At 41.0% G+C, this 24955-nt stretch overlaps 1 protein-coding gene across 2 annotated transcripts in view; it reads right to left on the bottom strand.

The window, feature by feature from the left end:
- Positions 1-24018, bottom strand: part of IQUB (IQ motif and ubiquitin domain containing) — a 49453-nt gene extending 25435 nt beyond the window's left edge. The window contains exons 1-8 of one of the 2 annotated variants that reach the window (XM_081957027.1): positions 23933-24018; positions 15843-16414; positions 14280-14414; positions 11657-11824; positions 10821-10996; positions 10249-10404; positions 7320-7530; positions 1267-1442 (exon numbers count right to left, since the gene is read on the bottom strand). In XM_081957027.1, coding sequence (XP_081813153.1) covers positions 1267-1442; positions 7320-7530; positions 10249-10404; positions 10821-10996; positions 11657-11824; positions 14280-14414; positions 15843-16410 — 1590 coding nt within the window. In that variant the 5' untranslated portion in view covers positions 16411-16414; positions 23933-24018. The remainder of the gene's footprint in view (positions 1-1266; positions 1443-7319; positions 7531-10248; positions 10405-10820; positions 10997-11656; positions 11825-14279; positions 14415-15842; positions 16415-23932) is intronic. The other variant, XM_081957028.1, reaches the window with a different exon arrangement.
- Between the last annotated feature and the right edge of the window lie 937 nt (positions 24019-24955).

Raw genomic sequence — 24955 nt, forward strand, 5'->3', positions numbered from 1 at the left:
GTAATGGTGAATTGATTTACTATCTCTACATTCCTACTTTTAAATTAAGTCTGAAGTTTCTTCTAATGAAGAATTCATCTTAATGTTAGAACTAAGTTCATAAGATATCATTATAAGAAAACACTAATATACAAATGAAATACGTGGGTATTTAATTCAGATCATATATGTGAGTAGATTCAACTGTCCTCTGAAACAAAAATCACACAGAGTACAATGCAGAACAACAATTTCAATTTAGAGTTTACTTTCTTTTCTTGTGGCTTAAACTATACCTGGTAATTAAAATAAAAGAATCATAGGGCTGGAGCTAGAGCTCACTGCTGGCTCATATTTAAGTGGTAGCTACTAAGATACCTAGATCCTTCTCATATTACTACAGTGGAGATAGATACTGCCTATTCTGAACCTGTGCATTTGGTTTTTCCTGCCTTCTCGCCACTGAACTGCATCTTGTTCAACAAGGCCCAGTGCTCATGTTTGTCAAGAGACTCGCTAGAGATTTCAAAAGGAATAGGCCACTGGAAGCTTAAAAACGAGATAAGAAAAGGATTGCTATTATCTGACATGTTACAACTTCAAACTATCCAGCAGCAATAGGACCTACACAGGAAAGTCAGACCAAAACCAAATTCTTCTTGAGATGCAACTCTACTAGTTTCTTCCCTTGAAGAGAAAACAGGATGATGAGTATAGTTAATTTACTTGATGCTGCAATCTTCCCCTAAATATCCCCCACCCACCCACGGTAGAAAATTTATGTTACATGTAAAAAAACTAGTTTTCCTGAAAAGCCTTACACAAAATTTCAAATATATTTTCCTGCAGTAGAGCCAAAGGGGTCTGGTGTTGTAACAGTGACAGAAATAAGACATTGTAGAATATAAATCTTGGTAATGTGAATGAAATTACTATAATAAATTTACCCCACGTGCCTATAATACGGTATTAATTAAAGGTTATAGAGAGCATAGTTAGCATCGTTTTCAATAAGATGATGTAATTAAGTAAATTAAGATGTAAGTAGTGGCTTCTCTGTACATAGGTGAAAAGAAACTCTCATCAAATTTATGAGTATACATAAAGACTTTTAATAACCATATCTAATGAGCCAATTTTACTGCCAGACATGCATAAAGATCATAAATCATAACTCCAACTGGTAAGTTAATTACTGTGCTTTTCTTCTGTATGTTTTTAGTTTGCAAATGTTAATTTGGGTTTTTGAACTCTGGGTACACTAAGAACAGAAACTATCGTACTGACCTTTTCCAGAAAGGACAGGATTGCTTTTTCGTGGTTGTCTTCTGCTGCATTTATTTTGTGTCTCCCAATGCAGGCAATCAGCTGGGTCTCTTTTTCTAGAAGTCCACAGAGAGCTGCTTTCCGTTCAGCTCCACTGAAAGTGCAGTTGATGCCCTCAAGTTCTTCTTTCCTCCATACTGTGTCAACACAAAAAAACTATATTATTTGTTTTAACTTTCATTTTTTGATTAACCTTCACCATGCATTACTACAAAATGAATCTTTTAAATAGTCAGGTCTTAATAAACAGGAGCCAGGTGAGTTGCTGTTTGGTTAGTCTAAATTATTATTTACTACTTAAGTGTTCTTGATATACACCAGGAGTAGCCAGCTTCAGTATTCTAATCAACCTCATAATATGAGAAAGTTCTTCAGCTCTCATGTTATTAGCAATATGCAATAATGCAGCTAAAAAGAAAGCAGACATATAGGTTTCTAACTGTGGATAAGTAAATTCTATCTCAATAGCCAGATTATGCTTCAAGTATAATCTATTTATACTTGAATAAACTATTTGCTTTCAGGCCAATGATATTGATGATATTTCTACATGAGATTATTTGGGGAGGAGTGCAGGAGTTAGACTAGGACACTTTTTTTGGTATTTGCTTCTTCATTATGGAATAATTTTACCTCAGAGTCCAATGGCATAGTCTCTAATGATTTTTAGAAGTGCAGTCAAAATGGAAGTGCTCTGTAGAACATCTGATCTATAATAGTCCCAGGAGTGGCAACTAAAGAGGCACATTAGTTTTAATGAGAGATATTTTTATAATTATTTTTATAGACATATGCTGTATTAATATGTGAAAATAGCTAACAGTCTCTGTAGAATTGGTATCATAGAAATGTTATAGTATATTAATAGAGCCAGTCTGGTCTAGTGATTATAATTAAAGCACTGGTCTAGTGATTAAAGCACCAGTCTAGAAACTGGGAAACCACGAGTTCTAATTCTGCTTTAGCCATAAAAGCCAACTGGGTGACTTTGGACCAGTCACTCTCTTTCAACCCAATTCATCTGACAGGGATGTTGTGGGGGAAAGGGGGGAGGAAGGAGTGTTGAATATGTTCTCTGCCTTGAGTTATTTCTAAAATTAATAAAGAAAGGATACTAATTAATTAATTAATTAATTATTTTTAGGTCTTATGAAACCACTATCTTATATTTGATGGAGCATGTCACAGGTTTACAAGGCCTTCTGGGTCAGCGTAATTTGGAACAATAATTATAACCAAATGTAAAGGGCTAATAAGTAATTCTACTTTACCATTTGAGACCTTTGCTAAAGAGCTTTTCAAAAAATTCCAGTTTGCTATAAAATTGCAAAACAGCATTTTATATATCGTTTCCCTGAAAATAAGAACTATCCCCAAAATAAGCCCTAGCATGTTTTATGCGTGAGCCTAATATAAGACCCCCCCCAAATAAGCCCTACTTAAGAGCCTGCACAGCTAGCCAGCCACCCATTTTGTCTGGTTGCTTGTGGTGCCGCGACCATGAGGCGAGGTGGGGTGGTGGTGGAGATGCCCCACGTGCCCCACAATGGCTTACCTCAAGGCCTCCACAGCCAGGCTATCCACACCCCAATATTTGCCTTGCAGCGGCAGTACCAGCAGCCATGTGCACCAAGAATCCACAAGGCCCCAGGTTCACTTCTTCTGCTTGCTCACAGTTGCAATGGAGCAGAAGGCCAAGTGGTGTGTTGTAGCTGCAGCCATGTGGTGAGACAGGTGTTGGGGCATGGATGATCTGTCTGCGGGGGCCCTGAGGTAAGCTGGTGTGGGGAATGTGGAGAAGCTCTACCGGCACCGGTGGCCGTGACACCGGTGCATTGCTCGGCCTCCTGCTCCATTGTGGCCATGAGCAAGCAGAAGTGGGCTGGTGGTTCCTGTTGAAGGGACTGCTGGAGCTGCCGCCGTGAGGTGTGGCATGTGTAAGGGAGTGGGTGGCCTAGCTGCAGGGGCCCAGCCAGTGTGGGGCACATGGAGCAGCTTAAACCTCCTTGCCCCATAGCAGTGGCACTGGCATGCCACACGGCCTCCTGCTCCAAGCAGAAGAAATGTGCCTCCTGTAAATGAAAAAAGAATAAGACACGCCTTGAAAATAAGCCCTGGTGCTTATTTTGGGCCCCCAAAAATAGGCCTGGTCTTTTTTTCAGGCAAACAAGTATTTATTTTTAGATTTATATTCTGTGGTTCAGGAGTTTATGGAGACCTACATAACATTTCTTCCTCCCATTTTTGTCCCACACAGCTATCTTGTGTTTTAGGATGGCCTGAATATAAATGATTGGCTCAAAGTCATTTGAGTTTTTATGGCTGATCTCATCTTCCCTGTTGCCAGTCCAGCATCATACAACAAAGCCTGTTAAAGAAATGATACAATTTTTCAAAAGTTTACAAATGTGAATCCTATGATTATGTGGCTCCAAATTGTTATTGTTTCCCTTTCTAAAAGGAAGTATGGACAGTAGTTACACAGAACATTTTATGATTCAATGACCAAAGTACCTATCCTGAACTGAAGCTTATGATGATGAATTAAAAACGTTGTCCACGAAATAGTCATAGTTGTCTGTATTTGTGATAATCTCATTAGTGTTCTACCTTACAAACTAGGACAAGGTTGAAACAACTTCTGATATTAAATACTTCTCCCTGTTTAGAATTATTTTATCATTATTACAATGGTTTTTTTAAATATTGTGCTACTAATGTATTGCTCATTTAAATAAAAACATAATTCTAAAAAAAATCTTTAAAGATCCACAACTTGTGTTAAAATATAAAACACATCATTAAAAATGAAGCTCACATTTTTGGGAATTTGCATATAAAAAGCCTGCACCAAAGTCATTTACATACTGAAGGACAAAAGCATAGGGATTTCTGTAACTTTCCTGGCCAATTTTAAGAGCTTTATACTTTAGCAATGTGAATTTAAGAAGTATTATAAAAGTGTTGCATAATTTGTCTTTATTATTGGGCGGGGGGGGGGGGGACAGGACAAAACAGTCACAAAACAGAATTTTATTTTCTATTCCCTATTATTTTCTACCAGCCTTTTAGGATATATTAAATTGTCAAAATATTCCTCTTCCTTAATTTACTTCCCCAAGGTGCACCAAAGAACACCAAAAACCAAAAATATAAATATATTACAATCCAATGGTAACAAAGTTGCACTTCTAATTACAGTTCTTTTAGTTAGCATTCCTAAAGAAATACTTACAGTAATTAAATAGGGTGCATATGCACAATATTACATTGATTTCTTTTAGTTTCAGCAGATTCTTCTTTTACTATAGTCATCTATCATCAAGTAACTGAAATGTTAGTGATGTTAAAAGGTGTATTATCCTTTTAATATTTTTATTGACCTGCTCCATTTCTACTTTTTAAATGCTAAAAATAGAATGTTAGCTCCTCATATGTATCATAAGCTTTGTGTTTCTAACTGGTAGCAATTTTCTTCCTTGCTATAACCACACAAATGCTTCTAAAGTAGCTATGTTCCTAAACTGTTGTAAACTTCATATGTCAGAACGTATTAGGCTACATTTCCTTAACTGTTGATGGCGAAATGATATATTACATTTATATTACAACTATATATTAGACATATATAGTGTTCTTTTCAAGAAGCACTATGGAAATGAAACAGAGTAATCAATTTTAGGTTGATTTTGGTTGTCCTGAACTTATGCCTTGTTGGGATAAGTAGTTTTTCTGTAATTCTGTAACATAATTTTCATAGTTGCAAGGGTGAGAAGAACATGGACTGCTCTGCCGGAGACAGAAAAATATCATATGCTTTATGTCTCTCTTATTAATAGTAGTTCTTAGAGGTTATTTGGAATAAGAGAAAGCAAAAAAATCTCTTTTCCTGTTCTATTGTCTGATCTAAACCACATTCCCAATCCTTTTGTGGTGCTTTTTATTTTTAAAGCAAACATGAAGACTTCCAATAATGACTTATATAGCCATTAACTTAAGACAAAGATATGTTGTCTCCTTTGTATGGTCCCATTTTGGTAGCACTACAAATATGTGCCAGACTAATCATCTAGATCTTCTGCCAGTCACCAGATTCCCCAACCACAATATTTCAAAATAAATAAGCTGAAAAAGAAACAGAATCTAGATCTGCTGATCTGTCTTATATGTACACATATTCTGGATTTGCTTCTTATCCTCTGATCTTATGTACACCTATGATAAACACAGTTCAGCACTGATTCTACCCTCTTTATCAATGGATTCATTTCTGATGCTGTGGACAAGGTTTTACAGCCATCACATAAGTGGAAATAAGGGGTAGCTCTGACTGATTTAATCATGCATCATTTTGCTTGAAACAAATAACAAAAAATAAACCAAAGTTATAACCAACCATTCGTCCACTGACAAGACAGCTGAAGTATTGACCGTAAAGGATGTGGACTTGCAAATTCATAGTTTACACTAAGCAATGCTACATCGTAATATATAGTGCTAGATTTTAATAACCAAGTTGAAAGTGCCTGACAGCCTACTATGAATTTATTTTTTCTGCTATCAGCATACAATAATGGTGATGTATCGGTGAAGTCAGGCAGATTATGTCACAAAGAAATATATTAACTGTGCAAAATCTCTCACAAACCACTTTTCTTTCTCTTCCCAGACCATGTGGATTACTAAACCCCATTTAATACAAAAAGAGTTGAAATCCAGTATTGGAAGTTTTTTAAAGAGCCCCAAGCAGAGCTGAACTGTAAAAACTGGACTCAATGCACTGTCCTTTTACCATCCCTACAAAATGGAACAAGTAAAGAAACAAGAAGAAAGACAATATAATTAATATTCGCTACAGTAACAGGATCTTAAAGCCTGACAGCTTTTGTCCTTCTTTCACTCTTATATGAAACTTAAGACACAAGGGGGTGAACCTCACTTTCTCACTCCTTTCCATGCAAAGTTTCCCACAGTTATGGCATATTTTCTTCAAGGCCCTCTTCATGCTGCTCTACCTATATTATCAAATGCATCAAGACCATAATTCTGAACAAAGACAGAATGGTAGTATTAGAAGCAGCCCCTCACCCAAGATCCAACACAGGATGAAAGACATTAAGCCACAATAGGAATTGCCCAACATCCTTTCAGAACACAAGCCCCTTCATTGCACCATCCCAGAGCAGTCCAAGCATTTCCTCTTTTGCCTATAGTCAGCTATGACCTCTACATGACCTCTACATGACCCCATAGGAATCTGATTACAGCCAATAGAATACATGTTCTTGCACAGGAACAGAAAGCTCAAATACAAAACCCAAAGAAGGTATTAAAAAAACCCACTCTCAACTCCATTTTGTCAGTTGCATCAGAACCATAAAGAATGGTGGTTCTGTTCATCATTAAGCCATCTTTCCAATCAGCCTCCATCTTTCCAGTGTCTTTCTCCCAGCTTGGAACTGAACCAGATGGATATTTCTTCCAAGAGCCTAAAACTGCCACCCTACTTTGCATATGTACCTAGAGCATCTCTGACCATAATAGCTGAAAATAGATAGGAGTTTACAGAAACTGGAAGAAAGTGCAAATGAATCTGGCCTAAAAAAAATCTGGAAGACCTATAATTGATAACAAAAATTTAGCTTACATCAAGATATAATTGTAGGGACTTTTGCAGTCCAGATCAGGCAATCCTATCAGTTATCTCTTCTCCCCTCCTTCTTCTCCTCCTCCTCCTCTTCCTCCTTTTTCATTTAAGTTACTTAATTAATAATATGTATTTTAAAACAGACAAACTTTGTGAGCAACAATGTAGACATAAAGAAGAGAAGCTCATTCAGTAAGGCTTGGATAATAGCTACAATACTGGAAAGCTCTGAAACTTTGCTGATCTGCATGAGATATCCCAGTTTCGCTACAGTTTTGCATCTAATCTACCATAAATGTTGGGGAGTGGGGGGGGGGATGAGAGAGTTTGTGTTTACTTATTGGCAATGAAGAAATAGGATACTTACATTCTAAGGCATGATAAAGTAATTCAAAATCATCCTTTGTTTTGGGATACATTCTTCGATTATACTCTCTTAACAATTTTGCTTCTCTCTCTCTCTGTTTTCTTAGTTCCTCTTGCCTTTCCCATTCTAGTCTCAATCTTAATTGTTCTTTTAGTTTTTTTACCCATTGAATAGCTAGCCATCGTCGATAATAGGTTTGGATTATAATGATCTATACATAGGGAGAAGGAACAAAGGGCAATTAGTATTTGTAGAAAGCATAAAGTACTGTAATATTTCTGCACAAACAGTGATTCTGTTCGTGTCACACTAGCGAATTTTAAATATTTTTCCCTAGAAAAGAGTCATCAGCAGTATCTGAATGTCCACCAGGCCAAGTGTTGAGTTGTTGTGCAATATGCTTCAAGAGTTAAATTCATTACTTTAGAAAATCTTCAACTCATTATTTGATGCAAACTATGATTCAAAAATAACTTCTCTCCCATTATCTAGCACTGGAAAAAGAGATATTTAATGATTCTTCATTTTTATAAGAATGAAAGTTAAAGCAGTTAGAGGAAATGAAACATGCCAAAGGTCATAAAAAGTCTGTTCAGAATATTTAAAATTGTCAGGACTTTGGTGTTCATAAGCTTGCTTCTTCTCTGAAGTTTTCTTGCCGAATTAGGAAATACTGCCTCTAGTTCATCCTTAACATACTGTTCCTTAACATTTTACAACGTTCTAACATTCAACAACAAAAAAAGAAACTTACATTGAAACTATACGTTTTGATCAATTAAAGACAGATCCCAACTTCCTCCCTTTCCTGTTCCCACCCTTCCCATCTTTTAATTGGGCTACAGTGTTTGGCTTCTTGTATTAATTTCTTTATATTTTTAGTTTAAATAGTTTTTACCTTTAATGACTGTGAAGCCACCCAGAGTTACTCTGAGGTAAATGGAAGGCCTAAAAATTTTACAAATAAATATTTTCAAAATAGGGTAAAAATTAGGGTTTGCGGTTTCAGACTACACTCTTTTACAGTCCGCAGAGCTCATTCTGATTTGAGAATGGAAAATTGTATTAAGCAACTAAGAGTTAAAGAACAACATTGTCCTCTCCCTTTCTGGCATAGCTGGTATGATTTCACCCAATTATTAACTTGGGGCCAGAACCCTGAAGGTTTTTGAATCAAAACAGGAAGATATTTTTGTCTAAAATGGTAGAGGGCAAGATACTAACCTTTTTGCCATCGCATGCCAAATGCGGGGAGCACAGGGGGGTTCATGCGCGGGCATGCCCACACCCATAATTCTATGTGCGTGACCCCTGTGCACATGCGCGCACGATGCCCTTCCCCCTGCTTTTGGCGCACAATTGACCCATTTTCCGCCCTCCCTAGGCTCCAGAGGCTTTCTAGGAGCCTGGGGAGGGCAAAAACAGCCTCCACCGTCGTCTCCGGAGGCCCTCCAGAGACTTCAGGAGGCTTCCCTGAAGCCTCCAGAGGGAGAAAAACGGGCCCAAAGTGCAAACTGGAAGTCTATTCCCAAACTTCCGGTTTGCATGTTGGGTTGTTTTTCGCCCTCTGGGGGATTCAGGGAAGCCTCCAGAGGGAAAAAAACGGCCAAAAGTGAAGGCCAAAGTCAGCTGGCTAGCACATGCATGTGTGCTGAAGCTGACAGGGCAACACCTTGCATGCCCTAACAAATGGCTCAGCGTGCCACCTGTGACACACATGCCATAGGTTCGCCATCACAGGTATAGGGTTTCCTGACTGAGCAAAGGGTTGAATTAGAAGCCCTGCAAGGTCCCTTCCAACTCTGGTATTCTAAATATGTATCCAATCCCACCTTGGGTAAGTTAAAAATCTATCCCAACTTGCCTCTGATTTGGGTGTCATCCTGAGCCAGAACATGATAAGTCACTAGATTTGTGAAGAGGTAGGGATAACAACCACTGCCATTTATTAAATAAATTCTCAATTCTGTGAAAACTTTGTTACAATCTGATCTTTAATGGAACCTCTACTATGTTCAGTGACACTTAATTTGTGGGGAAATTGCAGGTTTAAGGAGGGGAACACTGGTAATGCTTGTAGATTTGAACTACTTCTTTATAAATTCCAATGAAATTATATTTTGTGTTCAGTTCCCCATCGCAGGGTGAAAGGCATTTTATGTGTTATATACGTGAATGCCTCTTTTGCCAAAGTATAACATCGGCAGCATAAAGAGATCCTGAACGGCAGCATCTTAACTGATAAGTATCTCACTAACGCAAAGGAAATGAAAATAAACATTTCAGAGGGAGAAAACATGGAATAAATTTAAATCTATCGTAATGTTGTAGAAAATATTTTGAATATTTCCTGATTATTTTAATCTAATGGGATACTGAAAATAAATCCTAAAGTACTGGTAATTCATAGCCCAGTTTAAGAATCAGTGAAAAGTTGAGATGGTCTTCTAGGAAAACAAACAAAACTATCATTTACTTTAATTGGGCTTTGCCTTTTAATACACAAAGATGTGTATTAAAAGGAATTTGGAACTTGCTTTGAAATGCCAGATTCAAATTTCACACGTTCGGTTTCACATGTCTGAAACACACGACAATCTCCAAGACACAGATGTACAGAAATACTCAGGGGAAGGTATGTTACATCCAACTGGGGGAAGGTAGGAGGCATGCTGTTCCTTTAACCAACCCACATAACTTGCTTAACTAATTAATTTAGTTTGGGCTTATTTGGAGCTAAGTTATTTGCAAGAATATTTCAAGTGACAATAAAAATGGGAGTCCTTGTAGAGTCAGTGATATATGAGTGTGATTAAAATAAATTGGGTATATACATACAGAAACCCAACTTAGATTAAGGGCTTTAATCACAGAAAGTATGAAAAACTGCAATCTTTTTTAATGATAATTCAGTTGACTGTATACTTACCGCGTTAAGTCGTCGTGCATGATATTCGTCAGCTGTCACATATGGCTTTGGTTCTATAAGCTTATCAGTGACATTTGACACATAAACACCAATTTTTGTCATTTGTGTAGAAGTTGTATTTCTGGTCTCTAGTATTTTTTTTCTTTCTACCACTGTCTAGAAGAAAATATTAATTTTAAGAAGGTTGAGCATTCTCTGTATAAATTAATTAAGCTGAATTAAAAACTAATTTGTGAATGTGTTAAATTAACAAATATATAGAATTAAAGAATGGAATTATTTAATTATCATCTTCTAATAGACTGGAACATATTTAACTTCCAAATCAATTTTTCTGGCAGGTATCTCAGGGTCTTCATTCTTTATGAACATATCTGGGCTGGCCTATTGCTTTCTTTTCTCTGTATAAATTAATTAAATTGATTAAAAGCTAATTTATGAATGCAATAAATATATAAAATTAAAGAATTAAATTATTTAATTATTAAGTTTCTAATATACAGAAATAGATTTAATTTCCAAATCAATTTTTCTTGCATATATCTCAGAGTCTTCATTCTTTCTGAACGTACCTGTGTTGACCTACAGAATTCTTCATATTCTTTGTCTGGACGTTTTTTGGGATCTGTCTGTGATCCTGCATTATGATATTCTGTGCCTGTTTCTTTATGTCTAAATCCACCCAAGAATGGTTTTTCGAATGATGGTCTTTTAATTTCTATACATACATCCTGAAAAGTGTCTGGCTCTGTTCAGACAAAAACAGCATTATTAAATTAGACCCAACATTGGGCCACATTTAACCACAGCATACTGTTGTGGCCCGACAGCGGCCAGAGGAGTTGGCAGCAGATTTGGACAGTGAGGAGGTTGGGGAGGAACATGGGCCAGTCCCGGAGTCTGAGGAAGGCTCTGATGAGTGCTCTATGTCAGAGGCAGAGAGGGGGCCAGAGCCATCTGACAGTTATCAGATGCCTTCAGAGTCAGACATCAGTCAGGCAGATAAACAGCTGGAGGTTATTCCTAGTGTGTGCATGCACAGAGTTGCCAGACAAAGGGAACAACTAAAGAACAGAGGTCGACTTTGGAGTAAGGCCAGACAATGAATGGCCCCTCCTAGAGAAAATAAAAGAGGAGCGAAAGGGGAGTGGAGTTTGCAGGAGACAATTAATTCTCTAATTGGTTGGTGACTCTCTGAGACTCCTTGCCAAGTTCTGCAGATATCAGCCTGTCAGCTCTCCAAGCCAGATAAGGTCTATGACTATAAATCCTCCCCTGAAAGACTTTGCCAGATGTGAATGAGCAGAATTCACAGTAAATTAATAAAAGGGCTTTTTGTCGGGTAAGGAGTTTGCTTTATGCTCTTGGGAAGCCTCGGTCAGAACATATACACCTGATTGTTCTTTACCTGTTTGAACTCGAACTGTTATAACATCAGGCATATAGTATTCTTGCAGAAGCTTGTATGCTTCGAGTGGAAAGTTTTCATTGTCTAATGAGTACATATCAAACTGTATTGTCCCATTAGGTTGCACACCAAGATTCCAGAGGGTTTCATAATTTTCTGTTACCCTCCCTAAAAAGAAAAATATATATTAGGTTTCACAATGAATTAAAAGGTCACTTAGCTTTCTTTCTTTGATCATTTGAGGAATGTGACAAATCCTAAGAAAAGACTAAGGAATGCCATTCTGTGTAAGGCAACTTTCATCCTTCTCAAGTAGATAGACAAGAGATGGGATTCACATACCTTCCCTGCCGGTTCACAAATGTGAGCACACACACACCTCCTCTGCATATGTGCACTGCCTTCTGTGCATGTGCAGTGCTTGCGCATTACGTTGGGGCGGGTGGGCAGAGCCTCCCGTAGCAGCCGCTACTGGTTCACCTGAACCAGAGAGAATGGCTGAATACCACCTCTGGATAGACAAGAATCACAACCAGGCGAGCTAATTTTATTTTATTGTAAGGCTGCATAAAAAGAATCTTGCAAGTCAGATGGTACAAACTTCCCACATTTCTCTTAGAGTCTTAAACGTTAGGCAAGGTCCATTCTGAGTTTCTTTGCCCATTATGCAACTGAAGGGATGTCCTTGCCCACCCACCCCCCATGCTGATTTGAACATACTATTACAGCAACTAAATTTCCTTTAAAATTACAAAGATTTCCTTCTCCATCTCTTCCAGAAATACCTGCTATAAAATAGCTTGGGGATTCTCAAACAATTATGCTTCTGAAAGAAGGAATGGGCTGTGAATGACAGCAGAATGTTATACAGTGGTGGCAGATCTCAATATGAGAATAGTACCTGAAGGCCAAAATCAATATTCACTACACATTTAATGGCTACCTTGTTTAGCAACTGTTTGCAAATACAAAAACAATAGTTTTTTAAATACCATTTTCTGACCAATGCACACATTTAGGACCAAATTTTGTGTAACTGACAAAAAAAGTGTGAATAGGATTAAGGTCTGATAAATTTCAGACAGCAGCATCAGCAGGTCAGAGCAGGGTTCTGATCAATTAATTAAGGCACAGAGCTGATACTTAGGTGAGTGCTATGGAGAAAAGCAGCAGACAGCAGAAAAAGATTGCTTAAACCAGGGGTCTCCGTCTTTGGCAACTTTAAGACTTGTGAACTTCAATTCCCAGAGTTCACAACTTCTGGGAGTTGAAGTCCACAAGTCTTAAAGTTGCCAAGGTCGGAGACCCCTGGTTTAAGCAATTTCTCTGTCCTGTAAAGGGGACTCCCCCCCCCCCCAAAAGGAAGAAAATGGGTCAGATAGCAGATACTCTGAAAGAGATCTAAATTAGACAAAAGCAACCAGTGATCTTCACAGTCTCTCTCTTTCATTGTCTATTTAACAAATGTATTAAAAGGTAGAGATTCCCCTAGCACATAGGTGCTAGTCATTCCTGACTCTAGGGGGTGGTGCTCATCTCCGTTTCAAAACCGAAGAGCCAGCACTGTCCAAAGACGTCTCCATGGTCATGTGGCCGGCATGACTAAATGCTGAAAGCACACGGAACGCTGTTACCTTCCCACCAAGGTGGTCTCTATTTTTCTACTTGCATTTTGACATGCTTTTGAACTGCCAGATTGGTAGAAGCTAGGACAAGTAACGGGAGCTCACTCCATTAGGTGGCACTAGGGATTCGAACTGCCGAACTGCCGACCTTTCTGATCAACAATCTCAGCATCTTAGCCACTGAGTGACAAAACACAGAAATTGTTATGCACAAAACAGTGTGCATAACAATTTGGGGGTTTTCAGTACATTATATTCAGTTTGAACAAGGCCCAATCAATGCTTGCATTTTTTGTAAACTAACTTAACGATATTCTTTATGTACACATAGATTTCTGTTGTTATTTAACAAAGAAATAATTGCTTCTTTAAATGTTAGAACCATATTTGGAGTCCTGTCTATATTTATTGTAGAAAGTTAGCACCCACCCCTCCCCTAGAAGAATGAAATATTCTAGGAAATATTAAAAAGGCAGAATAGTTCCCCTAAAAGAGAAATAAAAATCTTAAAGGAAACAGAAGCTCAGCCTCAGCTCCCTGTCCCCACAGATATTTTAGTGTCAGCCTATCTACAAGACAAAAGACCTTTATCCTCAGGACATAATAGGATTAGCCCTCTACCCATCTAGCAGCAGAGCTCACCACATGGCATTTGGTGATATTACATCACCACAGGTTCAACCAAACTTGATTCAGACAAGCATGACTCCACATGGGAGCCTGACAATAACCAATAGAATACATTTCTTGCACAGGAACAGGAAACTCAAAGGCAAGGTGCAAGAGAGGATATATATACTTCTCTCTCTCTCAAACCCATGTCTTCAGCTGCACCAGGACTTCAAACCCATGTGGTCCTGTTCATCAATAAACCATCTTTCCAATCAGCCACTATGTTTCCAGTGTCTTTCTCCCTACTTGGAATGGAACCCAGATGGACAATTCTTGTAACATTATATACATGAAAAAATACAGAACCCATTTGTATTGATACAAACCTAGCAATCTAATTTGTAAAATATCCAGTGGTATTTTTAATCGCTTTGCAAAGTACTGCTTGATTTGCTCCACATTCTGATTAATGTTAAAAAACTTCGTGAAAATCTGGATCTCGGGATGCAGCATGAATTTAACTGAAAAACAAATATACCAATTCTTATTATGGTCCTTCATTAATTTCATTATTATTTTCTAGTCAATTAGTAGGAATTAAATTTTGCTTGTGCATATTTTTGTCTCTTCAAAACCATTAAAATCAATCATTTTGTTAAGGTAAAAAATTAAGTGATATTGATTTAATATGCAGTTATATGATGTAAATCAGCTCTGGATGGTAAGCATAAAACCAAATTAAATAGAAAAATGACAAAAATAGTGAGAAAAATAAATAAACATTTTTTAATCAAGCAAACCAAACACAGACAAAGCCCCCATAACATCCAGCCCTAAGGTCTGAGAAAAGAATCAAGTTTTCAAAGACTTCTGAAAAACCAAGATCAGGCCAGTCCTAACCTTGAGGAAAGGCTGTTCAGTATGGCAGGAGCCATAACAGAGAATGTACATTGCTTTCTGACTTCCATAAGATGACAATGTTTCATAGAAGCAGTGAAGCAAGAATACGTCTATTTTGTTGGATTAAACAGGATGGACTGAAACTATTTAAAATAGATAATCCCTGAAGTATCCTCAAGCAAATTGAAAGTAATTTGCTCCTGAACAAATTGCTACTCTATAAATGCCCAGGAAAAGAAGCATTTTAAAGCTGTCATACTATCTCTTGGAGAGACCTCCAAAACATATGCTGCAACATCAGAACTCCTTAAGAGTTGTAATGATTGAAGCTGCAAAATGGCTATAGAAGCAAATAAAGTTTGCCAGGTGAATGGATATTAGCTGTCTTCTGCAAACAACTGCAATAGCTAAAAAAAGGAGTTTCTGTAGTTCTAAACTATTTATATTAACGAAGCTGACAAGTATATGCAGTGATTAGTTACTTATCTGAAGAGGAGCCAAGAGATATGGAATTAAGTGCCACCTGACATTAGAATTACTAGACAGCATGGACCCAGTGGTTCACTCTCAACTTCAAGTAAATTTAAAGCTATTATTTGGACAAAATGATAATGAAAGAAAAGTGAATTTCTTGGAATAAAGTGGTATCAAAGGCCTCCAGAGGCCTTGCCTGGCACATTGGAGACTGAAATGGAGCTTCTGAGGGGCAGATCCGCCCCTTGGAAGCTCCATTTTGGCCGGCAATGTTCAGGACAAATGTTGCAGAGCCTCTGCGGTTGTTCGTAAGGGCAAACAACTGTGGTAGTGCTGCAAGATTTGTAGTTTCGGGTCTTGTTCATAAACGCTAGAGTATGCTTATTGTGTAACTTTGAACGTTTGCTAAGGGAACGCTCGTAACCGGGGGATTACTGTCAAGGAAGAATTACTTACAAACACTTTTCTCAAAGTAGTGTTCTCTAATTTGTTTGGCCTGTAATTGCCTGAATTTCCAGTGAGAAATTTGAGAAGCGCTGAAGAAGACTGATTGCTGTATTGAACATTATATATACCTGTTACAATAGCATTTTTTATCATTTCTGAAAGCTGAGCTGCCAAATTTTCCATGTTTATGCCTTCTGGAACACCTTCACTGGCACCTGTACTTTCAGATGCTGCTGCATCCGTCTCCATTCCGGTTGGTTTAATTTCGTAATCAAAATTTTGGAATTCTGAACTATCTTTCAGAAAATCTGGGGAAGTTGTATCAAATTCTGTTTCTGCTGTGTCCAACTCCAATGCCAATTCTTCAGCAACAGCCAACTGCTCCTCAGCAATCCCTGAATCCTGTACTGTTTCCTGACTAATGTTCAAGTTCTCAAATGCATCTGGACCCTGTACTTGTTCTACAGCAGCATCCTGCTCTTGAATTGGTTCCTCAGCAATACCCAATTCTTGTGTTGTTGAATTCATGTTGTATTCCTGCTGTAAAGTTAGACTCGTTCCATTCAAGGGTACTCCATCTGTCTGCTCCTTGTTAGAATCTGCAACATCTGTAATTTCTTCTGTTTGTTTTTCTGTAGAAGTGTCTTCCATATCTGCTTCAGCCAGATCTTTTATCTCTTCTTCTGAATCAGCCATTTGCCTGAAAGGAATAACATAAAAAGAAAAATGTACAAGAAGCGAGATTTTAAATTTAAGCAAATTGTCAGTATGCAATCTCAACTGACTAATTGTCCTCATACTCTTAGACAGACTATGAAACTAGCTGTAACTCAACCCTTTCCAAAAAATCCCAAAACCCTTCAGACCAAACACATCTGAACTAGGGACTTGTATATTTAAAGTTCAGCATCACAATTTAACCACTTGAAATGAAACTGATAATGCTTGCAACATATTGCCTTCCAAATACAATGGCCTGCAAATGATATCCAGCTAATATTCTCAAGAGCTCAACTTTGCTGAAGATTATCAGCTTTGAAAACATTGATTTATAATTTTATCTATGTTCATAGTTTTGTTTCATGTTCATTTCTTGTTTTTACTCCATTGTTTTATATTAGAAACAAAAAGTATAAAATATGCAGTATAAAGAATCAGTTCTTTTTAAACCCATTTTTCATAAATAGTACCTGAGAAGTAACTATCCTTATATTAACATTAGTACATTTTAGAAGGCATTAGCAGAGCATTTTTCACTTAATTTTTAATTAAGAGTGAATAATTAAATAATTAAAGAAGAGGAAATATTTTTTTAAAAAAACCTCTAAAAATATTATGGTTTTAGGCAAATACCTTAGAAGAACATCATGCCAGTTTATCATCTCTTGACTCACCTTATTTTTTAGAAGATTACAAATTTCTAATGATAAAAGAAATAATCAAAACCCATTGTACTTTTACAATATGTTAAAAGTAGATACTACTGTATTAAAATGTCTATATTAATTCAAATTTTATAGTAATACCGTGTTTCCCTGAAATTACGACATGTCCTGATAATAAGACCATGCCATATTTTTCCTGTAGACAAAAATATACGCCCTCCTCCAATAATAAGCCCCCCCTGGACAACCCCCCCTTCCAGCCAGGCAGAGCGCCACTCACCGACCCAGTAATATCCCAAAGGCACTAAGATGCGTGGCGCTCTGCCTGGCTGGAAAGAGAGGTTGCGCGAGCACTTGTTCTGCCTCCAGCTCGTGTGCCTCCCTGCCTCACCATGCCCAACTCTCCCTGCAGGGCTGGGCCAGGGCGGCGGCGCCACCGCCACCCCGCTGCCACCGCTGCCCCGCTGCCACCGCCATGCTCCGAGAATAACCAGCTTCCAAACTCCGGAGATCTGCTGCTGAGTCTTCCGGCAGTGGCCGCTCTGGGACTATGCTCTATGGTTGTAAGCCGGCTGTTGGAAGATCTTCCTGCAGCCAGCCTACAACCATAGAGCGTAGTCCCAGAGCGGCCGCTGCCGGAAGACTCGGCAGCGGATCTCCGGAGTTTGGAAGCCGCTTATGCTCGGAGCATGGCAGCAGCGGCGGCAGTGGGGCCGCAGTGACGGCAGCGCCCTGGTCCAGCCCTGCAGGGAGAGTTGGGCATGGTGAGGCAGGGAGGCACGCGAGCTTGAGGCAGAACAAGTGCTCGCGCAACCTCTCTTTCCAACCGGGCAGAGCGCCACGTGGCTTATCCAGGCAGAGCGCCACGTGGCTTTAGGATATTACTGGGTTGGTGAGTGGCGCTCTGCCCGGCTGGAAAGGGGGGTTGCTGGGCGGCTGCTCATGAGCGTGGTCACCTCATGGCGGCTTTGTTGCGCTGCTGCAACATCGTAACACAGCCGTTTGCTCCTGAGGCTGTGCCTGGCTCTTCGGGAGCCCGCTTGCAAGAGAGCAGCCACCCAGCAACCTCAAACCAATACCCCCCCAATAATAAGGCCAAAGCAAAATTTGTGGGGGGGTCCAAAGAAAATAAAACCCTGTCGTATTTTTGGGGAAACACGGTATCTCCTTTGAATCCTAGTGTCATATAGAAATGGCTTAAATTGGTTACAGTAATACATTCTACCACAAACCCTGTTTCAATTTTTTTTCTTTTGTTTGTTGAATTTATATAGCTACCCATCTCACATATGTGACTCAGTTTACCTTAATAACAATTCAGGTAAAAATAATAAATAAGCAGCAAACAGAAATAAGTAAGCAAAACAAGGAATCCATTAAAAACAATAAAACAATAAGAAATAAAACCATAAAACTCTGTCTGCCATTGTGCAATCCATATCTGACAGACAACACAAGTGATTCACAGCCCCTACATCTCCACCAGTTTCCCAGGCCAATGACAGAGCCATATTTAAAGAGCTTCCAAAATATCATAGGATCAGGGCCAGTTGAGAGGGGGATGAAGTTCCAAACAGCAGGTGTCTTGTATTTTTTTTAAAAAAATCTGCTAAATATTATGATATTTGCTACAACTTGAAAATGTGTGTGATATATTTTTCTGAAAATCCTAAACAAGCTTCAAGATAAATTGGCTAGTTATAGGAAAGTGATAATGATAGAAATAACAATGAAGGTTTAAATACTATTTATCAATCCTGCATTGTAGAGAATGCAATTCAGAATGGGAGCTGTAAAGTTGACCAATGACATATCATTGAGAAGTAAAAGAAACTATGGTGATGATCCTGCTTGGAATCTCCCCTGTAGTGCCAGTTCAGTGCCCAAATCAATTTCTTCAATCTTATGATGTGAAAATGGGTGACACATCTCATTACTCTCAACATATATTCTGTATGATCCCTTATTAACTCAAAGGTAAGTCAATTTTGGTCTTTTAAAATGCCATGCTCATTTAAGGAACAACATGTATAACTAAAAGGATACACTAATTGAAGTATGCTTCTCATCTTAAATGAATCAGGATGTTTTGAGAGGCTACTATAAGAATGGATTCCAATAGACACCTTTCTGCTTCTGATTACTGCAACGATTTCTTATACATCATTCATGCTCACAAAACTACCAGATCTGGATTATGAACAGATAGTGGATACAGATGGCTTTTCTTCCTTTTTGGCTCATCAAAAAGTTTTTGTCTGTCAGTAAGTTTCACACACTAATCGATTACATTCATTTACCATATTGGCTGTGTTGTGTTTTTGTTCCTCCCAAATGGGTTATCCATGGATGGTTGACAATTACTTCTGCAAATTTATGTATCCACCCACACTGTAATCACAAGGATATCACACCAATCAATTACACCTGCAGTGGGCAAAGTATTTTGGACGTGAAATTCTCATACTTGTACATACATACAATTTACTCGAGGTTAGACCTGCTCCACCTGCGAGAAGCCTCTCTCTCGCAGGTATGGCCCCTGGCTCTTTCGAGGGCCAGCCTTGATGATGGGTTTGCGAACCCCGAGAGGTGGAAGAAAAGGAAGCTGAGGGGCTTTTTATCAAAATGTTTTATTGTGTTTTTAGGGGGTTCTAGGAAGGGGAGGGGGGATAACCAGGCCAGGAGGGAAGCCAGCGCCAGACGAACAGGTGAGTCTACGAAGGAAGTGAGCGGGGTGAGGGGGGAGAGGGAACAAGTTATTCCAGCAGAGGGTTGTTTTATTACAACGGTCGCGGGGAGGGGGGGATGCGAGGACAAGAAAAGATCGCAAGGTCGGTTGGGAGACCGTGGCTGCTGGCTACGCCCGGTCGTTTGTACCAACCCCCGCAGCCTAGGTGGTCGGGAACTACAGAGCCAGGGCCTGAGGCTGATGCTCTGCAATGCAAGGTCCGTGACCAACAAGGCCCCCCTCATTAACGAGTTGATCTCGGAGGGGGAGCTGGACCTTGCAGGGATAACGGAGACCTGGTTGGGTCACGAGGGTGGTTTACCCCTCGTGGAAATGTGCCCACCGGGTTTCCGTGCATTCCATCAGCCTCGGGCCCTGGGTAAGGGTGGTGGGGTGGCGGTAGTTATACGGGATTGTCTAGAGCCGAGGGAGTTCACTGTTCCTCAGATACCCGGGTGTGAGTCGCTGGGTATGAAATGGGGCCCAGGGAGGCAGTGGGGTCTGCTGATTGTATACTTGGCTCCTCGCTATACGTCAGCGGCCCTGCCCGAGCTCCTCGAGCTGGTCTCGGAGACGGCGGTTGAGATACCAAAACTTCTGGTTATGGGGGATTTCAACCTGCCGTCGACGGGAGCAGCGTCCGAGGTGGCTCGGGAGTTCATGGCTTCCATGACAGCCATGGGCCTGACCCAACTAATTCAGGGCCCCACACACGAAGGCAGCCACACACTGGACCTTGTCTTTGTATCTGAGCAGTGGACGAGTGATCTGGGAATAGGGGATTTAGAGATTACGCCCCTGTCATGGTCAGATCACTCATGTCTCCGGCGGGACTTTCCTGGCGCTACCCTCCACCGCGAGGAGGCGGAGCCAGTTTGTTCAAGCTGATACCGCCCCAAGCACTTGATGGAACTGGATAGGTTCCAGACGGAGCTTGGGCCTTTACCTGTAGCCCTGACCCGCGCTCGGTCGGAGGACCTAGTTGACGCCTGGAATAGGGCGACGGCGGGGGCCTTGGACCGGGTTGCGCCTCTGCGACCTCTCCTACGGCAGCGACCCACCCGGGCTCCCTGGTACACCGAGGAGCTTAGGGTGATGAAGCGCCATAGGAGACGTCTAGAGAGCAGGTGGAGGTCCTCACGCTCCGAATCTGACCGAACACAGGTAAGAGCCTATTTACGGACCTACCTTGTGGCATTGAGAACGGCCAAACGTAGACATTGTGCTGCTCTCATTGCGTCTGCGGATAACCGCCCTGCCGCCCTGTTTAGGGTGACCCGCTCTCTCCTGTCGCAGGAGACGCGGGAGGCACCCTTGCAGGGAAGAGCAGAGGAGTTTGGGGAATATCTGCAGGACAAAGTCGCTCAGATCCGGAGCGGATGGGCCCCCCCCAGTGGACCGGACGAGCCGTCATCAGTGAGTCTTGTGAGCCCACTCTGGGAGGAGTTTGACTCTGTTGCCCCCGAGGATTTAGACGGGTTGCGTGGACGGCTGCGACCCACCACATGTTCAATGGACCCGTGCCCCTCCTGGTTGGTACTGGCATCCTGGGAGGTGACGCGAGGCTGGCTTCTGCGCCTGGTGAACGCCTCATTGAGCGAGGGTTCCTTACCGACTGCCTTGAAAGAGGCGGTGGTGAGGCCCCTGCTCAAGAGGCCTTCACTTGACCCAACGGAGCTAGCTAATTACCGTCCAGTCTCCAACCTCCCCTTTTTAGCGAAGGTTGTTGAGAATGTGGTGGCACAGCAATTTCCATGTCGCCTCGACGAATCCGTATATCTAGACCCACGCCAGTCCGGCTTCCGACCCGGGCACAGCACCGAGACAGCCTTGGTCGCGTTGGTGGATGATCTCTGGAGGGCCAGAGATAGAGGTTGCTCCTCTATCCTGGTCCTATTAGACCTCTCAGCGGCTTTTGATACTATCGACCATTGTATCCTACTGCGCCGGCTGGAGGGGATGGGAGTCGGAGGAACCGTTTTACGGTGGTTCGGCTCCTACCTCTCCGGCCGGATGCAATATGTGTTGACTGGGGGGCAGAGGTCGACCCCGAGGCCACTCTCTTGTGGGGTGCCGCAGGGGTCGGTCCTCTCGCCCCTTTTGTTCAACGCATATGTGAAGCCACTGGGTGAGATCATCCGTGGCTTTGGGGTTGAGTACCATCTGTACGCTGATGATACTCAGTTGTACATCTCAACCCCAAGCCACCCCAACGAGGCTGTCGAAGTGATGTCCCGGTGTTTGGAAGCCGTCGGGGTCTGGATGGGGGACAACAGACTCAAACTCAACCCCTCCAAGACTGAGTGGCTGTGGCTACCGGCACCTCGGTTCAGCCAGCTGATTCCATCACTGGCCATAGGGGGCGAACAATTGCCCCCTGTGGAATGGGCGCGCAATTTGGGCGTCCTCCTAGATGCCCGGCTGTCAATGGATGATCATGTGGCAGCCGTGGCAAGGGGGGCGTTCCACCAGGTTCGCCTGGTGCGCCAATTGCGCCCCCTTCTGGACCGTGATGCCCTACGCACAGTCACTCATGCACTGGTGATGTCTCGCCTGGACTACTGTAACGCTCTCTACATGGGGCTTCCCTTGGGACGCGCCCGAAGACTGCAGCTAGTCCAGAATGCAGCCGCGCGGGTAGTCATGGGGAGTACTAGGTACTCCCACGTAACACCTCTCCTGCGCGAGCTGCACTGGCTGCCTGTGGTCTTTCGGGTGCGTTTCAAGGTTCTGATTACCATCTTTAAAGCGCTCCATGGCATAGGGCCTAGTTACCTGCGGGATCGCATCCTCCCCCATACATCCCTGCGGCCAATTCGCTCTCACAGGGAGGGCCTTCTCCTGGTGCCGTCCACGAGGCAATGCCAACGGGCGACACCGAGGAGTAGGGCCTTCTCTGTGATGGCCCCAACCCTCTGGAATGACCTCCCCCCCGACATTAGAACCACTACTGACCTCCGCTCCTTCCGACAGAAACTGAAGACACACCTGTTCCGACTGGCTGGTCTGGCATAATTTATAACTTCTACCTCCTGGCATACACACTTTTACTGGTTTTTAGAGGGATAGTGTTTTAAATTTGATATGACATTGGGATTTTAAACTTTTGTATCGATTTATTTATTTAGCTGTACAGTTTGGCATATTTTATCCTCCTCTCATACGTGTATTTATGTAGTTATTACTATGTTTTAATTTGTTGTATTTTGATACGGACTGTACACCGCCCCGAGTCCCTTTTGGGAGAGGGGGCGGTATATAAACGCTAATAAATAAATAAATAAATAAAATAATACTTTGAACAGGGGGGGAAAGGAACAAGAATCATACAGAATAATCTACTTCTCTGGACGTCCAAATTTTTGCACCCCCAGCTCTGGTAGTCCTACCCAAATTGGGGAAAAGGAAGGGAAAGAAGAGCATTGTGATTTTTTATTTTAATATTATCTTTATTGAAGTTCTAAAAAAATCCAATCTAGTAAGAACAACAATAGCAAATCAGACTATTGTTGAGTTCAGCTTAAAGAGTTATAAAAAATTAATCGCAGAATTATAAATCAAAAAGAAAAAAAGAACAGGCAGACTACAGAAGAAATGAAAAATAAAACAGGACATTATAAACAAGAGGGGGAAAGCCAATTGTACGATAATATGTGTTTCTTGTTCGAATCTGAGCTCTGGGTCAAAACTAATGTTTTCTGGCTGAATTAACACGTTGAGATCTCAAAGCACTAATATTATATTCATGCAAGTCGTTGCAAGAATGAAAGTATCGCTTCCTACGCATCTCCCGGTACCATTGCGGTACTTAGACTACAACTCCCAGAATGCCACACTAACCCATATCAGTTTTCGAGGGAAGCCCTCGCCTTCTCATCGGCTGACTACCCTCCCAAAAGTCTTTGCGCTGCTGTCGCCATTGTCGAGCGCTTTAAACCGCGTCCCTACGAAAAGCATGTTGGGAATTATAGTCCCGGGCTCAAAGAATCATACCCTATTTTGTCGCTATTTCTTTTAAGCATAATTCCGTCTCAATGCGTACTCCTCTCTCAAATTCTCTATTGATCATATAAAATAAAAATAAAGTCGAGCCGGGTTTTACCTCAACGCAAGTTTCCCCGGAGTGATCCGTAGTCTATCTTAACTCTAGCACAGCAGCGTTATGTATCTATAGCAACCAGGACATTGTAAATTCTCGCGAGAACTCGGGTTCCTGAAGACTTAGGTTAAAAAAAACACGCCTTTGAAATCCGATGAGGCCACGTGACTTCTGGCTTGGCGCTTCGTTACATTGTTTAGAGAGCGGAGGTTCATTGTCAATAATTGATTTTGTATTTAAAGTGCATCTTATTAAGGCTGCATTTGAGCAAAGTAGTGTTAAAAGGTTGGCTAGAAACACGACCTCGCCAAATGGACTCAAAATCAGACTAAGATTAGTGCTTGGATGGACTGGGAGATTGCATTATACTTGCTTAGAATGGGAAAATTAAAATATTCTAAAAGAAACTGGTGAATCATTTCCAAGGACACTATAATTATGTAATCACAGGGAATTTTAACTAAACTTGAGGCCTTTTTTAATTTCCATAGGTTTAAATGTCATAAATGACAATACATGTGTTTAAAATGTACAAATACTGCAGGTAATGCCACTTTGGTATTCTTTGCAGCTTATTTAAGTTTCAGAAAATGCACTAAAACCCAACTCCCAAAGTTGAATACAGTAATAGAAAATACAATCACAATATCAACTGTTTTCAAGTGAAGCACATCCCCACATCCCTACGACCAATTCGCTCACACAGAGAGGGACTTCTCCGGGTGCCGTCCGCCAAACAGTGTCGGGGGGCGACATCCAGGAGCAGAGCCTTCTCTGTGATGGGCCCAGCCCTGTGGAATGACCTCCCCCGTGACATCAGGATTATTTCCGATCTCCGCTCCTTCCGTGTACAGTTGAAGACCCACCTCTTTCAATTATCCGGCCTGGTTCAACCGTAATTTTTTCATATTCCTCCGGACTGTCTTTTTTAAATTTTAAATTTTTATTGTATATTGGGTTTTTATTAAACGGGGCATGTTAATGGTTTTAATTTGTCTAAATGTTTTAATCTATTACCTCCTCCGT

The sequence above is a fragment of the Natrix helvetica genome (assembly GCF_964273705.1).
Source record: "Natrix helvetica genome assembly, chromosome: 6".
Taxonomy (NCBI): Eukaryota; Metazoa; Chordata; class Lepidosauria; order Squamata; family Natricidae; genus Natrix; species Natrix helvetica.